At 42.6% G+C, this 24467-nt stretch overlaps 1 protein-coding gene across 6 annotated transcripts in view; it reads left to right on the forward strand.

Moving 5' to 3' along the window:
* The first annotated feature begins 15932 nt into the window (after positions 1 to 15932).
* Positions 15933 to 24467, forward strand: part of kif23 (kinesin family member 23) — a 36702-nt gene continuing 28167 nt past the window's right edge. For all 6 annotated transcript variants that reach the window (XM_059953015.1, XM_059953018.1, XM_059953019.1 and 3 more), the window contains exons 1-3: positions 15933 to 15969; positions 23177 to 23243; positions 24309 to 24437. In XM_059953015.1, coding sequence (XP_059808998.1) covers positions 15959 to 15969; positions 23177 to 23243; positions 24309 to 24437 — 207 coding nt within the window. In that variant the 5' untranslated portion in view covers positions 15933 to 15958. The remainder of the gene's footprint in view (positions 15970 to 23176; positions 23244 to 24308; positions 24438 to 24467) is intronic.

Raw genomic sequence — 24467 nt, forward strand, 5'->3', positions numbered from 1 at the left:
GTTCTGTGACTCTCTGACTAAGAGAGAATGGCTTGGATGGTGGCATCCACCACAGAACTGGTGAGAACACTGGAGATTGTTAGACCGAGACAGCAAAGACTGTCTCAGAAGCTTGTAAACACATACCGTGCTCAAGGACAGCTTCTATCCTGCTCCCGTAAGGCTCTTGAATGGACTTCTTGTACAATCCTTTGGTTGTGTAGGTTGTGAACGCAAACAGCACGTTTCACTGTATGTTTCAAAGTATGTGACAAAGAAATCAAGCTGAATCTGAATCTGAACCCAAGGATGTGCTGGGGGCACCGTGCAATTCCAGCACCACCATTGCATGTCCACAATGTTCAGCGGAACAACAACAATCATCTCTCTCTCTCTCTCTCTCTCTCTCTCTCTCTCTCTCTCTCCCTCCCTCCCTCCCTCCCTCCCTCCCCCAGTCCTCGGCCTCAGACTCGCAGACAATGGGGCTCCAAATTTAGGCTTCACCAGGACTCAACAGCCACGGGTTTGACCTTTGGGCCTCCAACCCTGCTGCTGACCCGGGCACTCGCAACTCCTTCGGGCCTCTACCTTTGGTCTTCAGCCTTCTGGCTTCTACCTCAGGACTCGCGTGCTCTGGATTCCGACCTTCGGCTTTGCCCTCTGGATTTCGCCAACATCTGGGTATTGACACCAGCACCCGACGGTCATGGGTTTGACCTTCAAGCTTCAACTTCCGGGCTTACACAGAACTCCAGCCCTGGTGACCTGGGGGTAATCTGCCTGCATGACTCCCACCTGAATGGACCAGTGACATCGTTCATTCTTTAGATACAAATCAAGAATTTTGTTCTATCATTGATTTTTCTGGATGTGTTACAATCCCGTTAACAATGGAGGAAGTTACAGGCAAACTCCAGAAAGAATTTATTCTATAAAAGGAACATGACATTGCAAAACTCTCCTGAGTGTCCTTTTCCTGTCCTTGTCAAGTCTTCAAATGAGCAGTGAAATTATCAAACAATGCGTGAATTTGTTATCAGTCAAAGGACAATCTTTTAGTTCAGATTCAGAATCAGAATCAGATTTAGTATAGCTGACATACAGTATGTCATGAAATTCGTTGTTTTACAGCAGAAGTAGTTGTGATACATAATAAAAATGTTACCTGGATTTCAGCACCTAAGTTACAGAGAAAGGTTGAGCAAGTTAGGTCTTTATTCTTTGGAACATAGAAGGTTGAGGGGGGACTTGATAGAGGTATTTAAAATTATGAGGGGGATACATAGAGTTGATGTAGATAGGCTTTTTCCATTGAGAGAAGGGGAGATTCAAACAAGAGGACATGAGTTGAGAGTTAAGGGGCAAAAGTTTAGGGGTAACACGAGGGGGAACTTCTTTACTCAGAGAGTGGTAGTTGTGTGGAACGAGCTTCCAGTAGAAGTGGTACAGGCAGGTTCGATATTGTCATTTAAAAAAATATTGGATAGGTATATGGACAGGAAAGGAATGGAGGGTTATGGGCTGAGTGCAGTCAGTGGGACTAGGTGAGAGTAAGCGTTCAGCACGGACTAGAAGGGCCGAGATGGCCTGTTTCCATGCTGTAATTGTTATATGTTATGTTAAAAAACCTATAAATTACAGTAAGAAATATATATACAAAATTAAATTAAATAGTGCAAAAAGGGAATGAGGTAGTATTCATGGGCTCATTAACTGTTCAGAAACCTGATGGCAGAGGGGAAGAAGCTGTTCATAAAATATTGAGTGTTTTCAGGCTTGTGTACCTCCTCCTTAATGTTAGCAATGAGAAGGGGGCATGTCCAGGGTGATGAGGGTCCTTAATGATGGATGCTGCCTTTTCGAAGCATTGCCTTTTGAAGGAGTCCTGAATGCTGGGGGGGGCTAATGCCTATGATGAAGCTAACGGAGTTCACAAATTTCAGCAGCTTTTTCCAATCCTGTGCAAAGCCAGTCCCCCATACCCGATGGTGATACAGCCAGTCAGAGCACTCTCCATTGTGCACCTGTAGACATTGGCGAGTGTCTTCGGTGACATGCCAAATCTCCTCAACTTCCTAATGAAATATAGCTGCTGTCGTGCCTTCGTTGTGATTGCATTAATACGTTAGGATGGATCTTCAGCGATGTTGACACCCAGAAATTTGAATCTGTTCACCCTTTCCAATGGTGTGTGTTCCCTCGACTTGCCCTTTCTCAAGTCCACAATCAATCCCTTGGTCTTACTCATGGTTTGTCACCGTGGCTCCACTCAATCAGCTGATCTATCTCGCTCCTCTACGCTTCCTCGTCACCTTCTCAAATTCTGCCAACAATAGTTGTATCATCAGCAAATTTATAGATGGTGTTTGATCAGTACCTAGTCACACAATCATGGGTATAGAGAGTAGAGCAGTGGGCTGACCTTCTCATTTCTCCCATTGGTGAGGAGGTACAGGAGCCTGAAGACACACACTCAGCATTTTAGGAACACCTTCTTCCCCTCTGCCATCAGATTTCTGAATGGTCCATGAACCCATGAATAATACTCACTATTCCTCCATCAAACTATTTATTTATTTATTATTCTGACTTCTGTTTTTTTGTCCTTGTTATCATTCTAAGAGAAATCTCTTTACCACCACCAGGGAGGAGGTACAGGAGCCTGAAGATCCTCTGTCAATATTTCAGGAACAGCTTTCTCCCCCCACCATCAGATTTCTGAAATTTAGTTTTTATGTAATTCTTTATAATTGTTGGAAGTTGGTTTTTGTTGTATATCGCACCCTAAAGATGCTGCCTGGCCTGCTGTGTTCCACCAGCATTTTGTGTGTGTTGTTTGAATTTCCAGCATCTGCAGATTCCCTCGTGTTTACACTGCAAGTTCGTTCATCGGCCATTTTTATGTATTGTACAGTACTGCTGCCACAAAACAGCAAATTTCACAGCATTCGTCAGTGACAATAAACCTGATTCAAAGCTCAAAGTAGATTCATTATCAAAGTACAGGCAGTACTCTGCAAGCGTTGTAGTCATATATATAGCCAGGGTGCCTAAGATGTTTGCGCAGTACTGTATTTGTCAATGTGGAGTGTGGAGCGAGTTTGTAAATTTGGTGGGAGAAAAGGACATTGTGAATGGTGAGGGTGGAGCACCATGGGAGGGGTGTGGGACAGGGGGCAGAGAAGGAGTGCCGGGGCAGGGAGGGTGGTGTCGCGGGTGCAGACACACCCAGCCCTGAGACACTAGACAGGTTATTTGATTCAAAACAGCTGATTTATTGGTCATTACAGAATGTCTCTCTGGTGCTCCCTCCCCTCTCCCTTCCCCTTTCCCCAGCCATGATTCCCCTCTCCCTGCCCCCTTCCCACTCTCAGTCCACAATAGAGACCCAAACCAGAATCAGGTTTATCATCACTCGCATATGTCATGAAATTTGCTTTTCTTGTGGCAGCTGTACAGTGCAATACATGAAATCACTACAGTCCTGTGCAAAAGTCTTAGGCACCCTAGCTAAATATATGTGCCCAAGACTTCCATACAGTGTATTGTACAGATATAATGGCTTGAGATTGCTTCTCTTGTGGACATGCACTGTAAAATCACAATATAATTAATGAAAGTCCACACCGATAGGACAGATTCCGCAATCAGAATGTTCTTCCCCTCAGATATGGGCCATTGTCCGTGTAAGTGTTTAAAACACTATTTTAAGGCTGCTTATAATAATAAATCTATAGCCAGGCAAAATGGAAAATTTCCTGATCTATCCAAATATCTGGTTCTAGTTGTAAAGTATTGCTACGTCCAGCGTGCGTGTAACTATCACGGCTATCTTTCAGCAGAGTTCCCAGCCTTCGAAGAGCTTGTGGTGAGCTGCTTTCACAAATCACTGTGCTCTTGCTGGTGACGGGCTCTCACGTCTGGTGTTGTGTTGGCTTGATACAGCATAGTAGCAGGCCAGTTTAAGCCCGGGCCACCTGATGATTGTAACATCGGAACAGCGCGCTGCTGGTCTCCGCTCTGGTTGTTGCAGGGGCGACCTTTGACTCCCACGATGGATGAAGAGAGAGCCTGTCTGAGACACCGAAGTGCTGGGCTCTGGACTGTAGCTTTGATGGACTCTGGACAAAAGTCTCTTTTGCTGTTGCTTGCATGGTGGGGGTGGTTGGGGTGGGTTGGTGGCTCTGCTGGTGTAAGTTGGGGGAGATAGACAATAGACAATAGACAATAGGTGCAGAAGTAGACCATTCGGCCCCTCGAGTCTGCACCGACATTCTGAGGTCATGGCTGATCATTCACTATCAATACCCAGTCCCTGCCTTGTCCCCATATCCCTTGATTCCCCTATCCATCAGATATCTATCTAGCTCCTTCTTGAAAGCATCCAGAGAATTGGTCTCCACCGTCGTCCGAGGCAGTGCATTCCACACCTCCACAACTCTCTGGGAGAAGAAGCTCTTCCTCAACTCTGTTTTAAATAACTGACCTCTTATTCTCAATCCATGCCCTCTGGTACTGGACTCTCCCAACATCTGGAACATATTTCGGCCTCAATCCTATCAAATCCTTTAATTATCTTAAACGTTTCAATCAGATCCCCTCTCAATCTCCTCAATTCCAGCGTGTACAAGCCCAATCTCTCCAATCTCTCTGCGTAAGACAGCCCTGCCATCCCAGGAATCAACCAAGTGAATCTACGCTGCACTTCCTCAATTGCCAGAATGTCCTTCCTTAAACCTGGAGACCAAAACTGTACACAATATTCCAGGTGTGGTCTCACCAGGGCCCTGTACAAATGCAAAAGGACATCCTTGCTCTTGTACTCAATTCCCCTTGTAACAAAGGCCAACATTCCATTTGCCCTCTTCACTGCCTGTTGCACTTGCTCATTCACCTTCATTGACTGGTGAACTAGGACTCCTAGGTCTCTTTGCATTTCCCCCTTACCTAACTCTACACCATTCAGACAATACTCTGCCCTCTTGTTCCTGCTTCCAAAGTGGATAACTTCACATTTATTCACATTGAATGACATCTGCCAAGTATTTGCCCACTCACCCAGCCTATCCAAGTCTCCCTGTATTCTCCTAACGTCCTCTTCGCATGTCACACTGCCACCCAGTTTAGTATCGTCAGCAAACTTGCTGATATAGTTTTCAATGCCCTCATCTAAATCGTTGACGTAAATCGTAAAGAGCTGTGGTCCCAATACAGAGCCCTGTGGTACCCCACTTGTCACCTCCAGCCAGTCCGAGAAACACCCATTCACTGCTACCCTTTGCTTTCTATCTGCCAACCAGTTTTCTATCCATGTTGAAACACTGTCCCCAGTGCCATGAGCTCTGATTTTACTCACCAATCTCCTATGTGGCACCTTATCGAATGCCTTCTGAAAATCTAGGTACACAACATTCACTGGCTTACCCTCGTCTAACATCCTTGTTACACCCTCAAAAAACTCCAACAGATTAGTCAAGCATGATTTGCCCTTGGTAAATCCATGCTGGCTCGGCCTAATCCTATTTCTGCCATCAAGATGTGCCACTATTTCGTCCTTAATAATGGACTCAAGCATCTTCCCCACGACTGACGTTAGGCTAACAGGGCGATAGTTCTCCGTTTTCTCCTTCCCTCCCTTCTTGAAAAGTGGGATAACATTAGCCACTCTCCAATCTTCAGGAACTGATCCTGAATCTAAGGAACATTGGAAAATGATTACCAATGCATCCGCAATTTCCTGAGCCACCTCTTTTAGAACCCTCGGATGTAGACCATCTGGACCCAGGGATTTATTAGCCTTCAGTCCTACCAGTCTACTCATTACAGTTTCTTTCCTAATGTCAATCTGTTTCAATTCCTCTGATATCTTATGACCCTGGCCCATCCATACATCTGGGAGATTGCTTGTGTCCTCCCTGGTGAAGACAGATCTAAAGTACGCATTAAATTCTGTTGCCATTTCCCTGTTTCCCATAACAATTTCTCCCAATTCATTCTTCAAGGAGCCAACATTGTTCTTAACTATCTTCTTTCTCTTCACATAGCTAAAAAAGCTTTTGCTATCCCCTTTTATATTCCTGGCTAGACTGAGCTCATACCTGATTTTTTCTCTCCGTATTGCTTTTTTAGTTAAGATCTGCTGTTCCTTAAAACTTTCCCAATCATCTGTATTCCCACTCATCTTAGCCCTTAATTCTTTTGTTGTCGTTTCTGCAAAGGGTGGGGAGGAGAGAGGATTCAGGGCTTCGATGTTCTATCATTCATTCTATGGTACATCTTGTTTCATGTATGTCTGTGAGGCGTACAAATTTCAGGTTGTATACTGTACATATAAGCTGATATTAAATGAACCAAAATGAAATGAAATGATTTTGTTAGACCATACTGTAGGGTGGCGCAGTAGAGATTAGCGTAATGCTATTACAGCTCCAGCAACCCGGGTTAAATTCCCACCACTGTCAGTAAGGAGTTTCTATATTCTCCCCATGAGTGTGTGGGTTTCCTCCGGGTGCTCCGGTTTCCTCCCACAGTCCAAAGATACTCGGGTTAGTAGGTTAATTGGTTACATGGGCGTAAATGGGCAGTGTGAGCTCATTGGATACATTGCTGTATCTCTAAGTAAAATGAAGGACAGGGAAATGTCAATCACACGGCTGCAGGCATTGGAAATGGAATTGGTTTATTGGTGTCACATGTACGAAGATACAGTGAAAAGCTTGCCTTGCCTATTGCTCATACAGATTAAATCATTACACAGGGCACTGAGCTGGTACAAGGGAAAACAATAACAGAATGAAGTGTTACACTGCCAGAGAAAGTGCAGTGTAAGTAGACAATAAGGTGCAAGATTATAATGAGATCAAGAGCCTGTCTTATTGTTCAAACGGACCATTAACGGTCTCACAACAGCAGGATAGAAGCTGTCCTTGAGCCTGGAGGTAGGTGCTTTCAGAGTTCTGTATCTTACTTATGTCTGTATTTGAGAAATATTTTCATAAAATGTCCTTTTGCAACCAGCATCCTTTCTGCCCAATGATTCTTCTGTGAGTACTAACTTACTTTTTTTTTAATATACAGTGTTTCTGTTTTTTGCATGTTTTTTGATCTATTCAATATACGGATACTGTAATTGATTTACTTATTTATTTATTATTATTATTTTATTATTTTTCTCCTCTATATTATGTATTGCATTGAACTGCTGCTGGTAAGTTAACAAATTTCACATCAGATACCGGTGATAATAAACCTGATTCTGTTTCTGAAATGTGACTATTTTATATGCGCGATATAAGTGGAACTTTTTTGTTGCCGAATTTCTAAGAGTTAACTCGCTAAATCTGATTCAATTCCCTGTTGTCCAGGTTAAAACAACACATGCGGCTTTGTGTGCAATTCTTTCCTTGGTCAGGATGACTCCTCCTCACTCGTGAGCCGCCGTACTGTCCGTGATTAAGTCTGACAGCTGGAATAACAGCCTGTGCCCAAGTGATTAATCAGCCAGAACAAAAGAGCAAATCAGAACTCACTAGCCACACAGTGCGGTCTCCGTGGATCATTCTGACAATGCTCTGTTTTCTTTTCCTGAACTTCCACAGCTGTTTTGTGGACCTCAGTAGGATGCTGCTCATCGCTGGGTATTGAGTGGAGTGAGTGTACGAGCAGTGCCTTACGTTTGATCATTAAGGAACTGACGCTTGCATTACTGACCAAGTAGCAAAATTAACATCAAAGCAAATTTATTATCAAAGTACATATATGTCTTAATAGAGGTGTACGAGATATTAGGAACATAGATCGAGGGGATAGCCAGAGAATTTTTCTATGGTGAAAATGACTAATACATGGGGACTTAGTTTTAAGGTGATTGGAGGAAACTATAGAGGGGATGTCAGAGTTAAGATTTTACACAGGGAGTGTTGGGTACGTGGAATGCCCTGCCACAGGTGATGGTCGGGACAGATACTGTACATTAGCGACATTTAAGAAACGCTTGGATAGGCACATGGATGATAGAATAATGGAGGGTATGTGGGAGGGAAGGGTTAGGTTGACCTTGGAGTAGGTTAAAATTGTGAACTGGAGGGCCTGTACTGTTCTGTGTTCCATATGTCATCAAATACCTCACTGAGGATCATTTCCTTGCAGCTATTTACAGGAATATATACAATAGAATTTATGGAAAAAATCTACACATAAATTGGGTGGCGGGGTGGAGATGCATCTCTACCAAAGGAGGTGTAAGGCGTTCCTTCCCTCCACTAGCCTGCGGGTCACCCTTGGGCAAGGTGTAGCACCTGCTTAGCCCCCGATCAGGGTCATGTGAAGCTATGAGAGTGTTAAGGAGAATTCTGGAGTTAGGTTATATAACAAAGTATTCACTCCTCAATACCTGAAGCCCGGACTGACACCTTGCCCTATTGTCCTGTTTTTTATTTTTTATTTATTGTAATGCCTGCACTGTTTTTGTGCACTCTATGCAGTCCAGTGTAGGTCTGTAGACTAGTGTAGCTTTCTCTGTGTTTTTTTTTTATTACGTAGTTCAGTCTAGTTTTTGTACTGTGTCATGTAACACCATGGTCCTGAAAAACGTGGACTGTACCTGCAGTTATGGTCGAAATGACAATAAAAGTGACTTGACTTGACTTGACTTCAGCGACCAATCTTTTGAGCTGAACAAGGACTGAGGATTGAATTTAAAATGTAGCCCCAGACAATAGGTTTCTAGAGATGTGAGCAACAGACAATTGAAAAAATAGGCAGTGCTGATTAATATTCATTTTGGGTGTCCGGAGTGTGGGTGCGAAGAAGGGGGTGTGGCAGTTATATGTAATTCAAAGGAATCACTGTAGATACATCGCAAATATAGAATTGTCCTTTGATCTTTAGCATATAAAATGCCATGTATTATTGAGGTGAACAGACCTCTTCCTCTGAAAGGGTCTCAACATGATGCCTACTGATTGTTTTTTGTTGAATAAACCACTTCTGCATCCACTAGCTTCAGTCTCTCTGTTGACTTTGTTCGCATTGCAACAGGAGCAGCCGGTGGATGGTCGCATGAGCAGCCGGTGCAAACGGGAGGTTCAGGTTATGCAACCACTGACACCAGGCAGACAATCTCTGAAGAGTATTGATAATGGCTGGGGGCACCCGTCTTGTAAAGACACTGCCCAGAAGAAGGCAATGGCAAACCACTTCTGTAGAAAAACTTGCCAAGAACAGCCACGGTCATGTGAAGACCGTGGTCGGCCACATCATACGAACACGGCACATGATGATGATGCATATACAAAAACTGAAAGATAACCAATGTGCAAAAAGAGGACAAATTGTGCAAATAGAAAAATAAATAAATGATGCTGAGAATATGAGTTGTAGAGTCCTTGAACGTGACTCTGTAGGTTGTGGAACCAGTTTGGAGCTATCCAAGCCAGATCAGGAGGCTGATGGTTGAAGAGTTGAACTGCTCCTGAAGATGGTGGTGTGGGAAGCAGGTGAACACAGCAGGAGACGCTCCATCTTGGGGGTGACCGTTAGACCACAGACATAGGAGCAGAATTAGGCCATACGGCCCATCGAGTCTGCTCTGCTATTTCATCACGGCTGATCCAAATTTCCTCTCAGTTGCAATATCTACTTCCCCCCCCGCCATATCCCTTCATGCCCTGACTAATCAAGAATATATCAACCTCTGCCTTAAATATACATAAAGACTTGAATTCCACAGCTGCCTGTGGCAAAGAATTCCACAGAAATTCCTCCTGATCTCCGTTTTAACAGGACACTCTTCTATTCCAAGGTCTTTGGTCTTAGACTCTCCCACCGTAGGAAACATCCACTCCACATCCACTCTGTCAAAACCTTTCACAATTCGATGCTTCGATGAGGTCATCCCTCATTTTTCTAAATTCCATTGAACACAGGCCCAGAGTCATCAAATGCTCATCATATGACAAGCCATTCAAACCTGGAATCATTTCTGAGAACCTCCTTTGACCCCTCTCCAGTTTCAGCACATCCTTTCTGAGATGAAGGGCCCAAAACTGCTCACAATACTCCAAGTGAGGCCTCACTAGTTTTCTACTGAAGCCTCCTGGCTAGCTGAAGGTGCACTTCCAATAGCAATCGCACCCCCATTTCCTAGCAACATCACCCTAACATGCCGTATCACTGCACGGTAGGGAAACCGCACTGCAGCAGGCAGCAAGGCCAACCCAGCACTGGAACCAGCCGACCCGCAATCAAGGACACGTATGCAGAAAGGTGCTGGCAAAGGACCAGTAACATCCCACCCACTCTGCTCATAGTCTATTTGTCCCACCCGCATCAGGGTGGAGGCTACATAGCATCCATGCCAGCACCACCAGACTCAAAAGCAGTTGCAGAACTTTCCCTAAGCAGTAAGGCTCCACCACTACTTTATTATTTCCCATCACTCACCTTATGTACAGCCCAGCATCACTTTACAGAAATACAGTCAATCTACGTATATAAGCAATCTCTGTATTTATACTTATTGTGTTTTATTATTATTATTGTATTCTTTATCTTTTGTGTTTTTTTTGTGCCACATCGGATCCAGATTAACAACGATATCATTCTCCTTTACACTTGTGTACAAGAAATGACATTGAACAATCTTGAATCACGTCTTTGTGGGTGTCAACCGTAGGACGTGGCATGGTCTAATCAAATCTGGGTATTTGTCCTAAAGTAGAGTTACTCCAACATTTTGCTGTACGGCAAGAAAGCTACATCATAAGTATGCCGTCTTAAGGTAGTTTCCTTTCTCATCCTGAGTTCCAAGTGGCAACCCTGGATCAATTGGGGAGCTGACGAGAATCATTGCACTGAGCTTGCTTGATGAGGAGTCTCGGGGCACCATGGCAGCGTACCGGTTGGCACAACGCTTTGCAGCACCAGCGGCCACCCGCTGGGTTTCAGTTCCCACCGCTGTCTGCAAAGAGCTTGCGCATTATCCCTGTGACTGTGTGACTTTCCTCCGGGCCTTCCGGTTTCCACCCACACTCCAAAGACGTACAGCTTAGGGTTAGTAAGTTGCGGGTGCGCTGCGTTGGTGCCAGAAGCATGGAGACACTTGTGGGCTGCCCCCCAGCACATCCGCGGACTGGTTCAGTCGTCGACGCCAACAATGCATTTCACTGTCCATTTCAATGTTACAATGTGCATGTGACAACTAAAGCTAATCTCTCTCCAAAGCTGGATACGGAGTAGCTGAGCGAAAATGCCCTCTCCAAGGATGCTGCCTGGCTTGCAGAATATCTGAGACATCAGCTCATCTATATCTACCTTTGTTGTTTATTTACTTATTTATAAAGATACTGCACGGAATAGGCTGTTCGAGTCACTCAGTCCAGCAACCTTAGATCTAAACTTAGCTCAATCATTGGGACAATTTACAATGACCAATTAACCTGCTAATCAGTACGCCTTTCGACCGTGGGAGGAAACCGGAGCTCCCAGAGAAAACCCACAGGGATGAAGTATAGACACTCCTTGCAGGTGAATGATAACTTGGCACGGACTAGATGTACCAGAAGTCCTCTTTTTGTGCTGGAGTGCTCTCTACTCTATGATGAAGTGTCCCAGCCCTGGAATTTTCTCCTGCCTCCTGCCTGACCTGCTGAATGTTCCCAGCATTCTCTGCTTTCAGTTCAGACTCCTGAACAAGAGCTTACTCACCACAAAACTGAACTGATTCTACAACCAATGGACTCACTTTCAACCGCAATTTACAACTCGAGTCCTTTGTATTTTTTATTTGCACAGTTCATCCTCTTCTGCACTTTGATTGATTGTCAGTCCTTATTCATGCATCATCATCATTATGTGCCATGTCATGTGACATCATCATTATGTGCCATGTTGTATGATGTGGATGAGCTTGTTCTGTCCATGACCATAACTGTTCTTGGCAAATTTCTCTACAGAAATGGTTTGCCATTGCCTTCTTCTGGGCAGTGTCTTTACAAGACGGGTAACCCCAGCCATTATCAATATTCTCCGGAGATTGTCTGCCTGGCGTCAGTGGTCGCACAACCAGAACTTGTGATGTTCATCACCTGCTCCCATGGCTTCACATGACCCTGATCTGGGGGCAAAGCAGGTGCTACACCTTGCCCAAGGGTGACCCGCAGGCTAGCAGAGGGAGGAAGCGCCTTACACCTCCTTTGGTAGAGATGTATCTCCACCCCACCACCCACTGTTTACTCTTGTAAACAGTGTAAACTCTTGTATTTCATTATTTTCAGGTAAATCTCTGCAAGAAAATTAATCTCAGAATAATACATACTTTGTTAAACTTGCTATATAGATGACAGGGGCTTAGACGGACAAAGGCCAAGTGTTAGGAAATGGAATTGTCTTGAAAATATGTCTTGGTCAGCATGGACATGTTTGTGCTGTAGGGCATTTTTCTGTATCTCCATAACTTTAAACGTTAAGCATTCCCTGCTTTTATTTCAGTTTTCCAGTACCTGCAGTATTTTTTAACAAATGGCGGAGAGCACACAAGGAGACAACTTTTTTTCAGCTCTTATCTGATTGTGATCATGTTGTTATTTGCATTTTCAAATCGCTGCCAGCTTGCTCCCACGGCATGTGGAGAGCATACTTGTGTCTCTGATTTTCTCAATGGAGCTGCTGTACCACCGTTGCCCACTTGAGGACAGCAGTGAGCCAAGACCCAGAGCAGCAGTCAAGGGCAAATGGGTAATTTAGAAATGAATGAAATTGTGGTGCTAACTTCACTGGAATGAAAGTGGGAGCAATAGAAACTCAAATCAAATTTCGGTAATTATGCAAATGTTGCAGAGATAAATACAGACCAGGGAATTAATTAGGCATATCTTTATTAATGATAATGACGATTAAACCATTGAATGGAAAACATAAACTATATTGAGGGCTAGGAGTCATCAATTTCAAATTAGGATTAAATTAAATAACGACATCAAATAACTTAGAATGATAAGAAAAGAGATACAGGGGTTGGCCATTCTCCGTGATCATGGTGATCTCCCCAGTCATTGCTCACATATTTGTTCCAGTTCCCCATCACCCTCAAATGATAAAAAAGATCAGCTGTTTCAAAGTTCAAAGTAAGTTTATTATTGGAATCTGTACTATATACGTCAACATATCCTATCCTGAGATTCATTTTCTTGCAGGCATTGACAGTAGAACAAAGAAATGAAATAGGTTAAATTAAAAACCTCAAAGCTAACAAGCAACCAATGTGGAAAGGAAGGCAAATTGTGCAAGTAAAAAGTGAATGATAAGATATAAAATAAAATATACTAAACATTTGTAGATCTATAGAGAGAAGTAGCAGGAGGAGTTTAACCCGGTTAAGTGTGCTGTGTTGCACTTTGGGGAATAAAATGTAGAGAGACAGCAAACTAGTCCTGCCGAAGGGTCTCGGCCCGAAATGCCATCTGTTTACTCTTTTCCATGGATGCTGCCTGACCTGCTGAGTTCCTCCAGCATTTTTGTGTGTTGCTCGGATTTCCAGCATCTGCAGATTTTCTCTTGTTTATAAACTACGGTTTCCCAGCCTGGGATCCACAGACCCCTTGTTTAATGGTATTGGGCCATGACATAAAAACGGTTGGGAACCCCTGTGGTATACTGCTAATGGGAAGGCTCTTAGCAGTGTTGATGAACAGAGAGATCTTGGGGTCCAAGTCCGTAACTCAGGTTACTACCCCATCAAATGAGGTTGATAGGATGGTAATAAAGGCAGATGACATGCTCACCTTTCTAGCAAGTTAAAGAATTTTCAAGAGCAGGAAGTAAGGTTGCAGATTTAGGAAACCCCACTTAGGCTGCATCTGGAGTTTTGGATGTGGAGGCTTCAGAGAGGGTGCAGAAGAGGTTTAAGAAACATAGAAAACCTACAGCACAATACAGGCTCTTCGGCCCACAAAGTTGAGCTGAACATGTCCCGACCATACAAATTACTAGGCTTACCTATAGCCCTCTATTTTACTAAGTTCCATGTACCTATCCAAAAGATAGGATAGGTATCTACCCTATCTTATCTGCCTCCACCACTGACACTGGCAGCCCATTCAACACACTCACCACTCTCTGAGTAAAAAACTTATCCCTGACATCTCTGTACCTACTCCCCAGCACTTTAAACCTGTGTCTTCTTGTGGCAACCATTTCAGCCCTGGGAAAAAGCCTCTGACTATCCACAGGATCAATGCCTCTCATCATCTTATACACCTCTATCAGGTCACCTCTCATCCTCCTTTGCTCCAAGGAGAAAAGGCCAAGCTCACTCAACCTGTTCTCATAAGGCATGTTCCCCAATCCAGGAAACATCCTTGTAAATCTCCTCTGCACCCTTTCTATGGTTTCCACGTCCTTCCTGTAGTGAGGCGACCACAGCTGAGCACAGTACTCCAAGTGGGGTTTGACCAGGGTTCTATAAAGCTGCAACATTACCTCTCAGCTCCTAAATTCAATTCCACGATTGATGAAGGCCAATACACCGTACGCCTTATTAACCACAGAGTCAACCTGCGCAGCTGCTTTGAAAGTGGCAGATATGATAGGGGCATATAAGGAGCTTTTATATAGACGCATGATTGTACAGGGCACGCAAGAATATGGACCTTGTGTAGGGTGAAGGGATTCGTTTAATTAGGCGTTTGATAACTAACATTTAATTAATTCAGTACAACATTATGGGTCAAAGGGCCTGTTTCTATGCTCTACTGGTCTATGTTGCAGTAGGAAAGACATTGCATTTCTCTGATTTGCTGTCAAGCTGAAAGCTTCCAGTGTTTTATATTTTTGTTTCAGATTTCCAGCTTCTGTAGATCTTTTTTTAAAAAAGCAAACCAATTGATCGACAGGGTATTCAATCCAATCAATCGACACATTTAGTTTGATTGGCAGAGACTAAATAAACATAATAAAAGAGGCTGGGTAAAAGTTGGCAATGGTGATGAGGCTGACCAATCGAGACACAGTGCGCTCTGATTGACGGAATTTTAACTAATCATAATGAAGAAAGGCTTTGATCGACAGCAATACTTCCTATTAAAATATAGACTAGGGAATAACTTCGACTAGGAGATAGGATAAATATTCGACTGGATCGACTAGGCTTATACTCACTGGAATTTAGAAGATTGAGGGGCGATCTTATTGAAACGTATAAAATTCTAAAGGGATTGGACAGGCTAGATGCAGGAAGATTGTTTCCGATGTTGGGGAAGTCCAGAACGAAGGGTCACAGTTTAAGGATAAAGGGGAAGCCTTTTAGGACCGAGATAAGGAGAAACTTCTTCACACAGAGAGTGGTGAATCTGTGGAATTCTCTGCCACAGGAAACAGTTGAGGCCGGTTCATTGGCTATATTTAAGAGGAAGTTAGATTTGGCCCTTGTGGCTAAAGGGATCAGGGGGTATGGAGAGAAAGCAGGTACAGGATTCTGAGTTGGATGATCAGCCATGATCATACTGAATGGCGGTACAGGCTCGAAGGGCCGAATGGCCTACTCCTGCACCTATTTTTTATGTTTCTATAATACGGAAGGTTAAGCCAATAACAGTGAAATAAAGATTTGATCGACAACAGCTCTTCCTATTAAAATATGGAATAAGGAATACTGAAGGTTGAACCAATAATACTTCAATGACATTAATTTATCCTATGAAAGAATGGAAAGAAAAAGTCTATCGCCCATTGGTTTAAAGAAAACCACTCACAGTAAGAAGGGAAAATTAACCAATCAGAGAACAACTTTAATGACTGGCATCAAAATCCCCAATCGCACTAGGAAAGGCGGGCTGAATAGTTGGACCAATAGAGTGGGGACAGCTGACGTAGAGCCAATGAGAGGCGCGGGATTTGAAATGGTGGCGGTTAGCGGGCGGCGCGCGGTGCGGGGCGGCGGAGAGCGAGCGGCGGCGGCGGCGGCGGCGGCGGCGGCGGCGGCATGAAGTCGGCGTGAGTACCGAGTCGTCTCGGGGATCCTGGGCCTGTCATCACCCCCTTGTTTAGTCCCCGACCCCGGGGCAAAGTTAGCTGGTTAAAGCAGTCAGTGACCGGCCGGCCAGATCACCTTGTGGTCAGCATTGCCGCCCTTGACCATCGGTCCATAAAGTTAACTTCTTCATCCACTAGGGCTCCTTTATCTAGAGCCTCTGCTGGTTTAAAAAAGTTAACTATCAATGGTTAAAAATGTTAAGATTGTTATTCTTAAAAAATAATTTTAATGTAGTCAATTGTTTAAGCAGGTGCTCGCTAACCTTTTATACTGATTGCTTGGGATAACTTATCCTGCTGGTTTTGGTTAAACCAGTGGTCGCAAACTTTTAAAAGATAATCACTTTGGATAACTTTATTTGCATGTTAGCTGTTCAAGCCAATTCTCATGAACCTTTTAAACAATAATTTCATTGGATAACTTTTTTTACTTATCGTTTTAGTTGATGCTTAAACCAATTTTTACCTTTTAAACCATGATCACTTTGGTTAATTTGTTAGTTTTAGTTAACTGTTTAAGCCAGTCACTAACTATTTAAACCATGATTGATTTGGTTAATTAAATTTTCAGATGAAATATTATTTGAAATATCGAAATGTTTTTTGAATGGGTTCCATAGTGTTTCTTTGTTTTGTGGCTGTTACAGGAAGGCTAATCACAGAGTTGTACAGTGAGTGATACATACTTTGATAATAAATATACTTTGATCTTTAAATTCCTGGTAAAAGTCTGTGCTATCCTTATAGTTCCCAATTCCCTCAAAATCCACAAAAATACTGATCTTGGATTTAAATGTAATCAACAATGGGAGGAAGTTCCAACAATCCACTGTCCTATTGTGTGCCATTCTGGATAATGGTGTGATAAGAGGCGTATAATGCCTTAGGAGCGATGGCAGAGGAGGGCTTTATCAGTTTATTGAAAACAAATACTTTTTTAACTGGTTTCAAATAGTGATACCCTATCTTTAATTCCAATTCCCATTTCCATTCTGATAGGTTGGTTCATGACCTCCTCTTGTACCATGATGAGGCCACCCTCAGGGTTGCGGAGCATCACCTTGTATTCCATCTGGGTAGCCTCCAATTTAATGGCATGAATATAAATTTCCCCTTCTAGTTTTAAAAAAAATTCCCTCTCTTTCTTCCCCACCCACCCCCTTCTATTCCTCACTCTGGCCTCTTACCTCTTCGCACCTGCCTTTAACCCCCTTACCTTTCACCCACATGACTTCACCTGTTACCTAACTATCCTGCTGTCCTCCACCTTTTTATTCTGGCGACTCTCCCTTCCTTTCCAGTCTTGATGAAAGCTCTCGGCCGGCAATATTGACTGTTTACTCTTTTCCATAGGTGCTGCCGACTGCTGAGTTTAGTTCAGAGGTTCCCAACCTAGGGTGCCCACACCCCCAGGGGGTGCGACAAAGACTGGCTTGTGTCCTTGAGTGATGAGTCACGTGTCATCACTCATCAGTCATCAGTGCCAGTGTGCCTTGAGATGTGGTAGTAACATTTGTCCCAAGCACACTCGTCTCCCACTGCCCGAGTCAGCATTGAGGATTCTCATCAGTGTTACCTGGGAGTTACACCTCAGAGTTGAGGAGTCTCATCAATTTTAGCCAGGTTACATCTCAGAGTTAAAAATCATCTCATAATGCCAAAATGTTAATACATCCCGAATCAACCATTGAGCAACGACTTCGCATTAAAACCAAACCTGCAGACAGTAGGTAAATTATGCAATTATAAAATTTTAAAAAGCCACATTTTGATAAAAAGCAGCTGAAGTCATTCATTCGTATTTGTCTCAATGCATTAAAAAAGTTTTTGAATTTCAAAGGTTTTTTTCCCTTGTAAAAGGTTTTTTTCTTAAATCATTGATAATTTTGAATTATGCTAGTTGAGGAGGTATCCTGGTTAGCACTGAGGACTTTGAATTGTGATGGGAGTTCATATCTCCAGTTATTATAGGAAATAGGTTTGTAAATTCATTAGAGAGTAGCCTAAAAAGTCACATCGCGTCCCCATAGCATTTCCACCTGACGATTTATCTTGGCGTAACCGCAGATAATATCGTAATATAATATTCGAAAGCGTATTTCTCACGATACTTTGCTATAGGCGTGTCTGGTTGAGTAAAGCGGTCATCCCTGACTTAGATAGCTTTTCTCATATTAGCTCATATTTTTCTCTTTACCCTTAACCCTTCATCATGTCAAAAAGAAGGAAATGGACCGATGACTATGTGTGCTTTGGTTTCACTTGCACACCAGGAAATGATGGCTTGCAAAAACCCCAGTGCATTTTTTTGTAGCATTGTGTTTTCCAACTCAAACCTGAAGCCATCCAAGCTTCAAGAGCACTTCAAGAACAAGCGTGGTGGAGCTGATGTTGAAGGACATGTTGGGCCATTGAAAATCAAAATAGCTCGTTTTGATTCACAAGGAACTCTTTTTAATTAGGTTTTGTTTCTGTTGAGAAACCACTTCTTCTTGCTTCATACCAAGTGGCATATAAAGTGGCCAAATCCAAGAAGCCCCATGCAATTGTGGAAGATCTCATCAAGCCATGTGCACTGGAATAGGCAACAATTATCCTGGGCAAAGAAGCAAGAAAAGAATTTGAACAGGTGCCCCTATCAAATAATGTCATTCACAACCGAATCAGTGATTTGAGTGAAGATATCTTGGACTAAGTCATCTCAGATGTCAGAACTAGCCCTCTTGAAATCTCTGTTCAGTTGGATGAGTCAACTGATGTCTCCAGTTGTAGTCAACTCATCACATTAGTGAGGTATGTCAATGATGGTGCTGTGAAGGAAGATTTCCTGTTTTGTAAAGATCTGAAAACAAACACAACTGCAAAGAATGTGATGCAGCTGGTGAAAGACTTCATTGCCAAACATGATTTAGATATCAAAGCCATTGGTTTTGTGTGTACTGATGGGGCTCCTGCAATGCTTGGAAATAAATCTGGCTTTTCTGCATTGATGAAAAAGGAGGTTCCAGACTTGCAAGTTACCCATTGTTTTCTTCATCGGCATGCTTTGGCATCAAAAACATTGCCTCCAACTTTGAAGAAAGTCCTTGATACTTGTGTGAAGATCATCAACTGGATCAGGGGGCATGCTTTGAACCATCGCATCTGCAAATCATTTTGTGAGGATCTGGGAAGTGAGCATTCAGTTTTGCTTTTCCGCACAGAAGTCCGTTGGTTGTCACGAGGACAAGCTTTAACCTGCTTCTTTGAAATGCGGGAACAAATCAAAGCTTTTCTGGAGGAGCGTGAATGTGATCTGGTTGGGGCAATGGAATCACAGGAATTCGCCCAAATGCTGGCTTACTTAGCTGACATTTTCACTCGTATGAATGACCTGAGTGTTTCTCTTCAAGGAAAAGGGATAAGCATATGGAAGGCTTGTGAAAAGTTGAATGCCTTCAAAGAAAAGTTATGTCTTTGGTGTCGAAGGATGGAAAGAGGCAATCTCTTAAATTTTCCTTCACTAGAAGAGATGGTTGATGATGCTGGATCCATAACTCCTACTGTGCGTGAAGAAATTGTGGCTCATTTAGAAATGTGGTCAGAATCGTTTGATGGATATTTTGCTGCTAGAGACCTGAAGATTTCAGAAGAATGGATCATGAATCCATATTCCTACAATTTGGAGAAAATGTCAGATGTTGAAGAGCTGAAGGAAGATTTTATTGATTTGCGGACAAATCGAGCTCTTGAAATGCAATTTGAAAGCAAGACTTTGGAGGAGGTTTGGTGTGCAGCACTGGATATGTTCCCAAGACTTGGTGGAAAAGCACTCCGTGTCCTCATTCCATTTGCAACAACATACTTGTGTGAATCTGGATTCAGTTCTCTTTTGTCAATCAAGACAAAATCTAGGAATCGCCTGAATCCACAGGTAGACCTGCGGATTGCAGTCAGCAAGAAATTTCCACGTTTTGACAAAATTATGAATGAGAAGCAGGAACAAAGAAGTCATTGAATTTTATGTTCACAATTGGGATTGATTTTACTGTTTACAATTTTTTCTGAATAAATTAGAATCAAATTGCTCAATTTACATTTGCATTTTATGCACTGAGTTAAAAGCTTATTTTTTAAAGTTCAATTTGTTCACCTGCAGTATTATATGTGGTTCAATTTGTGGTTCAAAAATTAGAAATTAGACTTCATCTTCAAATGTGATATTACTTTTGTAGGGGGTGTGAACATTAATCAAACGTTTCCTAGGGGTGTGGGGCATAGAAAAGGTTGGGAACCATTGTTGTAGGGAAACGTGAAAGTATGTAGTTACATTCCCTTGTGGTCGTTATATGACCCTAACAAACTCACAGGTGAAGTGTTACCTCACCTGGAAGGACCGTTTGGGGCCCTGAATGGTAGTGAGGGAGGTGGTGTAGGGGCAGGTGTATTGTAGCACTTGTTCCACTTGCAACAATAAGTGGCAGGAGGGAGATCAGTGGGGAGAGATGAATGGACAAAGGAGTCACATAGGGAGCGACCCCTACAGAAAGCAGAATGAGTCTGTATGCACGCTCACAGTGGAAAGTTGTGGTTCATGGAGGGATCCCGTTAAAGATGGCAGAAGTTACGGAGAGTTTGTGTTGGACACAGAGCTTGATGGGTGGTAGGTGAGGACAAGAGGAACTAGTGGGATGGTGGGAGGATGGAGCAAGCACAGGCATGCACGAAATGGAAGAGATGAGGTTCAGGGCAGCTCCTGTATACAGGTTTGGCCTCCTGTATATCAGAGTAGATTGGGAGACCCTTTGCCAAGCACCTACGCTCTGTCCACTAGAAGAAGCAGGATTTTGCGGTGGCCACCCGTTTTAATTCCACTTCCCATTCCCATTCTGACTTGTCAGTCCATAGCCTCTACTGCCACGATGAGGCCACACTCACCTTATATTCCCTCAGGATAGCCTCCAGCCTGATGGCATGAACATCAGCTTCTTGCCTTTTAGGTAATCCAACTCTCACCTTACCTTCTTACCTGCCCATCACCTCCCTTTGTGCTCCTCCCACTTCCCTTTCTTCTGTGGCCTTCTGTCCTCTTCTATTAAATTCCCCCTTTTCCAACCCTTTCTTTCTCTAATCAACTTCTTAGCTTTTAATTTTACCTCTCTCCCCACACTTCCGGTTTCACCAATCACCTTCTACTTGTACCTCTTCCTCCCCTCCCCCCCCCCCCCCACCCCCCACACTGACTTCTCATCTTTTCTCTCCAGTCCTGATGAAGAATCTTGGCCGGAAATGTCATTTGTTTACTCTTTTCCATAAATGCTGCCTGGCCTCCAGAGTTCCTCCATTGTGTGTGTGTGTGTGTGTGTTGCTTGGATTTCCAGCATCTGCAGATTTTCTTTTTCACAATATAAATCATCTTGCTGTAATGAAGATTGGTGCTGCACATTATCTAGCTGCTGATTGTATCGCTGTGGATTTGCTCAGATTCTCTTAAGATCGATTGCTGCTGCTGTACTGATTAGAACATATCATCCCAATGTTGTCCTTAATGCTGGGCAAGCCATTACGTGGTCAGTTGTCAAAGGGTGCTTCTCCAACACCATTTGTCCATGAGCATGACGATGTAGTCTTGTATTGTTGTAATGTTTTATCTCACCTTTGCGTGTGGGAGCTTTCCGAGTATGCCTTTGTGCAGATATGGATTGTCTAATTCATGTTGAACAGCCTAATAAAGTCTGTCATTCCATAATTCCTCCTCATCCTTTCCCAAATTTGAGGAATGTCTCAAGAAATCAATTTAAATCAAAGTAATTGGGATTGATTATATAATAAATGCAATTATCACAAAGCTCATTAAAAAAACAACTGTGGGCAGAGTAATGTTCTTTAATGTGTCCTGTACATCATTAACTTATTTTGGGATCCAAGTACACCATTAATGCACCAATGCTGGCAAAGAATCCTGTCTCAAAATTAACCCATTCTCCTTCAAGCCAATGGCAGGAATATCCAGTATTCCCTGACCACAGCCACAAGAGATTGGTGTTAAAAGCCTCCATCTTCTTTTCCTGTCTTTTTTCTCTCTCTCTCTCTCCTCTTTCCCCTCTCCCCCCCCCACCCCCCCCCCCACCACCTTTCCGTATGTTTTTGGGAAGTGTGTACTGGCCACCTTCCTCATTTATAACTCCTTTGAGTAATTTGATGGATATTTCAGAGGACAGTTAAGAGTCAACCATATCCCTTTGAATGTTGAACAGCCTGGCCACACTGGGTAAAGAAGGCAGCTTTTTAAAATGAGTCAGATAGGTTTTTGCAACAGTAAGGTTCCACTGTTCCAGAATTATTTGATTTAAGTTCCACAACTTCAAAAGCAGGTTTAGTTTCACTGTTGGTGAGATGTGCTTTGCATCAGCGGTCCATTGCAATACATAATGGGGAAAAACCTTTAAATTACAATAAGTATATGTTTAAAAAATTAAAAGTTGTTCAAAAAGAAGAAAAAATAGTGAGGAAGTTTTAACAGATACTGTCAATTCAGAAATCTGATGGCAGAGGGGAAGAAGTTGCCCCTGGAATGTTCAGTGTGTGTCTTAAGGCTCCTGTAACACCACCTTAATGATGGCAATGAGAAATGGACATGTCCTGCTGATAGGAGTTCTTAATGTCAGGTGCTGCCTTTTTGAGGCATTGCTTTTGGGGAGGTTAATGTCCATGATAGAGCTGGCTGAGTTCCCACTTTCTACAGCACTTACCAATCCCCTCCATAGCAGATGCAACCAGTTAGAATGGTCTTCATGGTACATCTATAGAAATGAGTGTGTCATCAGTGACATACCAAGTCTTGTGAAATATAGCCGCTGTTGTGCCTTCTTTATAATTGCATTGATATGTTAGGCCCAGGATAGGCCTTCAGAGATGTTGACACGCAGGAGCTTTTGTATACTTGTCATCAAATTATTAATCCTAATCAATATGCTTCCATTTTAGTAATTGCTACAACAATATTATTTTACTTCGGTTCATGACAGCTAATTTTGTGTTCACATTCATTTTGTTTGAAAGATTCAGTATGTTCCTACTCTAGGTCTAATTTGCATTCAAATTACAACAGGTCTTAATGTGAAAATTTGTAGCCACTTGCCTGATAGAATTCTAAATTTAATTTTGTTTTTTCTTTTCATGTATATAGGAGGTTACAGACTCCGAGACGTCCAGTCAAGAAACCATCAAATAACCGCCCCAAGGATCCAGTTGGCGTAAGTTCCAGGAAAACTTTTGTTTCAAGATTTATTGATCTACTTACTATCAGAGAACATTTATGATTCTAGCTACTGAGATTAAGTTGTTCATGTTTTCATTCTTCATGTTTTTGTTGTAATGAATAAAGTTGCCTCCAGCTGATGTGTATATTGGTGTCCAAAGACATTTTGTTAGGACCACGTTACAATTGCAATTGGGGATACTGGGCATAATCATAAAAATTGAAATTTGAAAATGGTGAAGAAGATTGAATTGACAGAAGACAGGTTGATGGCTGGACAGACCTGAGCTAGATGAAAATGAAAGTGCTTTAACTTTGGAAAGAAAAAATGAGGTGATACCATAATGAATTGCAGACAACTAGTGCTTGCACTAATCTGAATATGGAAGAAAAAGTACATGGTGCAGTCAGGACAAAAGGGCCTTGGTTTTTCTCGGATATAAATTCTAGAAGGACACGTTAATAGATATGTATGCTAGATCAGCAGACTCTTGAATATTGTGTCCATTTCTGCTCTCTGCATTATATATGTATTATGGCAAGTGTACAGAAGAAATCTTGGGTGATTAGACAGATTTTAAAATCAAACAATTTGCATAAGTAATGAAAAAAAGTTGTTCTCATAGCCAGTTGGCCACTTAGAAGTGAATGGCAAAAGGTGGTTAAGTCTTGGAATACCCTGCTTTGGAGATTTGAGATTCAGTACCAGCCATCAGAAGCAAGTTGGATAAATAGTTGAAGGGGAAAAAACCTTTGCAGAAGAGGAATGACGTAGGTTCACCTTGGTTGAACTTTGAAGAAATGTAATGCCTCTGGTCAGAACAGCCTCCTGTACAATATGACTGATTCTTTTTCAGGCCCACCGACATGCAGTGAATAGCGAATATTTTATTTTCTAAACTTGTACCTGCATTTTTGAATGCTTATGTTGTACAGTTCACAATTCAGCCAATTGTTTCTCCTGATTATCCTATTTAGTGCATCAGTTTCATAGTGTAATACATTAAATTAGAACTTTTAATGATATGGAATAATTCTTGGCATTCATGTTGGTTGACAGGTGTATTGCCGTGTTCGACCACTGACTGCAAGTGATAATGCATGTTGTGTTGATGTCATCAGTAATACGATAATTCAGCTTCATCCACCTGATGGGATTAGAGTCAACCGAAATGGGGAATTTAAAGAGGTAACTTGAAATTTAGAACCATATGCTATC

This window comes from Hypanus sabinus, chromosome 28 (assembly GCF_030144855.1).
Source record: "Hypanus sabinus isolate sHypSab1 chromosome 28, sHypSab1.hap1, whole genome shotgun sequence".
In the NCBI taxonomy this organism is placed as follows: domain Eukaryota; kingdom Metazoa; phylum Chordata; class Chondrichthyes; order Myliobatiformes; family Dasyatidae; genus Hypanus; species Hypanus sabinus.